A 3412-nucleotide genomic window follows, 5' to 3' on the forward strand; every position below is an offset into this window, starting at 1 on the left:
CTGAATTTCACGGGGAATTCTCTCAACTTAACCCCCTTTTTTTTACTCAGCATACAAGTGGGAAATTCGCCTCTACTTGGGAAATTGAGGAGAAGACGGCTGGATTTGGTTGGCGATCGGCCTCTGTGTCAGTTTCATGTGGCGCGTCAATTCCATGTCAATTTCCTGCACGCTGATAATTCCTAGTCAGTCTCACACACTTCCTCGTTAATGATGACTATGACCGCGATGGCTGACGGTCTGTTAGCACCAGACTCATCCAAGTCGGCCTTTCTGGAGTTTGGACATCCAGCTCAGCAGTCATCCCCTGGCATGTCCCATGGACACTATCCGGTGCACGGCTTGCACTCCAGCGGACATTCTCAGCACGATGGCTCCTACTCTGGCGCCTCTTCTTATGGCAGATCACTGGGTTACCCGTACCCAAGCCCAGTTAGCAATCACGCACCTAATCCGTACATGCCCTACCAGAACAGCAGCACTTTGGGTCACACCAGGTTAGAGGACACAGGTAAGAACGGCTTGAACAACCACTTCACGTTGTAAAAGTAGATCGGTTTCCACGATGGCTTCTCTCGCCATTCTGCAACTGAATCAGAGTCTTTTCAGAGTGCGGTGCCGAGATTTGAGAGGCCTCGCTGATGACATTTATTCATTAAAAAAAAAGATTTAATTGCGTTCTTTAAATAGACAACCGCAATTAGGCAAATCGAATGCTGGAAAATCAGAAGCTCGAACAAGCAAGCATTCCGTCTCCTGCCAAAAACGCCACATTCATTGAATGGCGCGACGGCGAATTAATCTATTGTTTGCCGAGAGATCCACTTTGCTGGGAAGTTAAACGACCTGGCCGATTACATAAGTGGATTGTTACATTGAGCTGTCGGGGGAAATGGTACCGACTTGGAAAATGAGAAAATTCGATCCGTTTATGTATCGCTTTGTAGTAGAACCACATCCGAGTACAAGACGGAAGCCTTAAGCATTGTAATCGAGTTGTTGCAACGCATCCACCACTTAACTTCAGTTAAAACATTACTTTGTTTGGTAATAATTCACATTAGTACGCTCACGTCTTTACTGGGATCGCCCATTCAAGGCAGCATGAGTGAATATATATATATATTTGGGAGGGGTTGTTCAGGGTTGAGGTCGTGATTTAAAAATGTGATTTAAAGATGTACCTAAATTACAGTCTTTCCAATTTCCCTCCAAGAACACGAAAAATCGACTGTAATCGAAAACGGAGAAATCCGATTGAACGGCAAAGGAAAAAAGATCCGGAAGCCGAGGACCATTTATTCGAGTCTGCAATTGCAAGCCCTGAATCACCGTTTCCAGCAGACACAGTACCTGGCACTGCCGGAGAGAGCAGAGCTGGCAGCCTCTCTCGGACTCACCCAGACCCAGGTAAGGTTCTGGCCAGGATCAATTCTTCCTTCTTTAAAAGTTTGGAAGTCCACTTTAAAAGAAAACGCAACGTCTTTGTTCTTGTAAGCAAGTACACACAGGCCGTTTTTGGTGTTTGAAAACGTAAGCAAACAGATCAGCTCTCAAATTTAAAAACTCACCACTGTCGTGGTTTCCGTGCTTTAGTAAAAGCCACTGAATTTTCATAACTAGAAATAACTAGAAACTGGATTCAAAAATTCCAGCAACAAACATGGCCCCCTTTCGAATTCTTGTAGGCTTCACTCGAGATCCCACCGCACTTAAAGCTGAAATACAATTTTGCATTGGACTGGAATGTATGCATAATCTCCCTTCTCAGGTTATTTTCATGACAGCGAGTGCTGTAAGAGATACAAGTACAAGGTGTTTGTCCCGCAGTATTGTGCCAATATTCAACAAAATGGCAGAGGCTAATTACAGGACTTTGTCAAACGCCACTTTTTAAAAGAAGTTTTCTTGTGGGATGTTTCTATTTAATCTGCCGAGGGGTATGCGTTGGATATTGGTATGTGATATAGAAGCTCATTTAATTCGTTAAATTGCAAACATTTTTTTTTGGGGGGGGGGGAATTTAAACGGTAATCGTTTACACATAATCAATGTTTGTTATCTGAAAAGGTAACTTTAAAAAGTGATACAGGTTATCAACCATTCTCCAGGAAACCCAATTGTTTATACTATGATTACAAGATCAGAACGGAACAGTGCGTTTTCAATGGCTGTGTGACCATTGTGTCTTTTCTTTCACTGTCATTTAGGCAATGGATGTTTTAAAAATGCCAAATTTACCTTAGCCAAAATGGCCGCTAGTAATGAAAAAGATAGTTCCCTCCAATATTTCCTTTCTATTATATTAGATCTCCTGATAGTTCGATGCATGAAAAAAATCCATACATAGTCGTTGGTAACGGCACATCACTCCTCCACACAACTTAAATCATTCCTCTTTTCAACCCCCCAGAGTAAACCTGTCCTTTGTAAAAAAAAAATACAGGCTACAACTATATAATTCCAATCAAGAATATTTTGACCAACGACCAAATTTTCCTACTTTTTCTAATATTTTAGTGCTATTTAATGTAACGTTTTTAAATGTATATAGAAAACTCCAATATTCCTAGACAGACTGAAAGTGTAACCTGCTTCCCGTCACTAATCTACGAGCAGCAAATCTCAGGGTAATATGTTTTCCTTTTCGCACTTTGCTGGGTTTTTTTTTGTATTTCTGGCGCTCTCATTTGAGTAGTAGTTCTTGTAAATTGCACGCTAATAATTATCAAGGAAACTTATTAAAGAACCCGTTTAATATGCATAAAAATTGAAATCTCCACTAAGAAAACTCTCTCATATAAATCACAAATAAAGTCTTTCAATTCAGAGTGAAAAAGATAAATTTAGAATTGATGATGCTTTATTACCGTAGCATCTTCTTGCCAAACGAATGATTTGGTTTAATTATGGAAATATTTATTCCAATTATAGCTGCCGCACATAATTCCATAAATTTAAAACGGAACTATTGAGAGCATTTTGTTTCATGTCTTAAAGATTAGGAAACAAAATATTGCAACAAATTCTGGCGGGCTTTAAAACGCCTATATAGAGATTTATTCAAAACAATTGAAGCAACGATAGTTTGTTTGCACATTCTAAAAGAAACTCCTAGCAACTGTTCTGGCTGCAATTGATCTTATGTTATGCTCAAATGTTTTGTCGTAGACAATAATTTGCCCCAGTCGAACTTTATATGGGAGCAGATAATGTAGCCCGATAACGCGCTAGCGAGCGGCGCTTTTGCCATTGGCACAGTGTCTAAATTACAAATGTTAGCTACATAACCACCAGATATTTCCACATAGCAACACGTTGAAGTTAATACGCTGAAAATAATGCCTTTATGCAGATACACAAAAAGGCCCAAAGATGTGAAATATTTTTAAAGAGAAAGGGGTTTTTAAAA

The 3412-nt window shown here is 40.0% G+C and overlaps 1 protein-coding gene across 3 annotated transcripts in view; it reads left to right on the forward strand.

Moving 5' to 3' along the window:
- Positions 1-210: 210 nt before the first annotated feature.
- The window catches only part of LOC137347919 (homeobox protein DLX-6-like), a 4664-nt gene continuing 1462 nt past the window's right edge, over positions 211-3412 (forward strand). The window contains exons 1-2 of one of the 3 annotated variants that reach the window (XM_068012968.1): positions 211-520; positions 1217-1410. In XM_068012968.1, the coding sequence (XP_067869069.1) occupies positions 211-520; positions 1217-1410 (504 nt within the window). The remainder of the gene's footprint in view (positions 521-1216; positions 1411-3412) is intronic. The other 2 variants (XM_068012970.1, XM_068012971.1) reach the window with 2 other exon arrangements.

The sequence above is a fragment of the Heterodontus francisci genome, chromosome 33 (assembly GCF_036365525.1).
Source record: "Heterodontus francisci isolate sHetFra1 chromosome 33, sHetFra1.hap1, whole genome shotgun sequence".
Lineage (NCBI taxonomy): Eukaryota > Metazoa > Chordata > Chondrichthyes > Heterodontiformes > Heterodontidae > Heterodontus > Heterodontus francisci.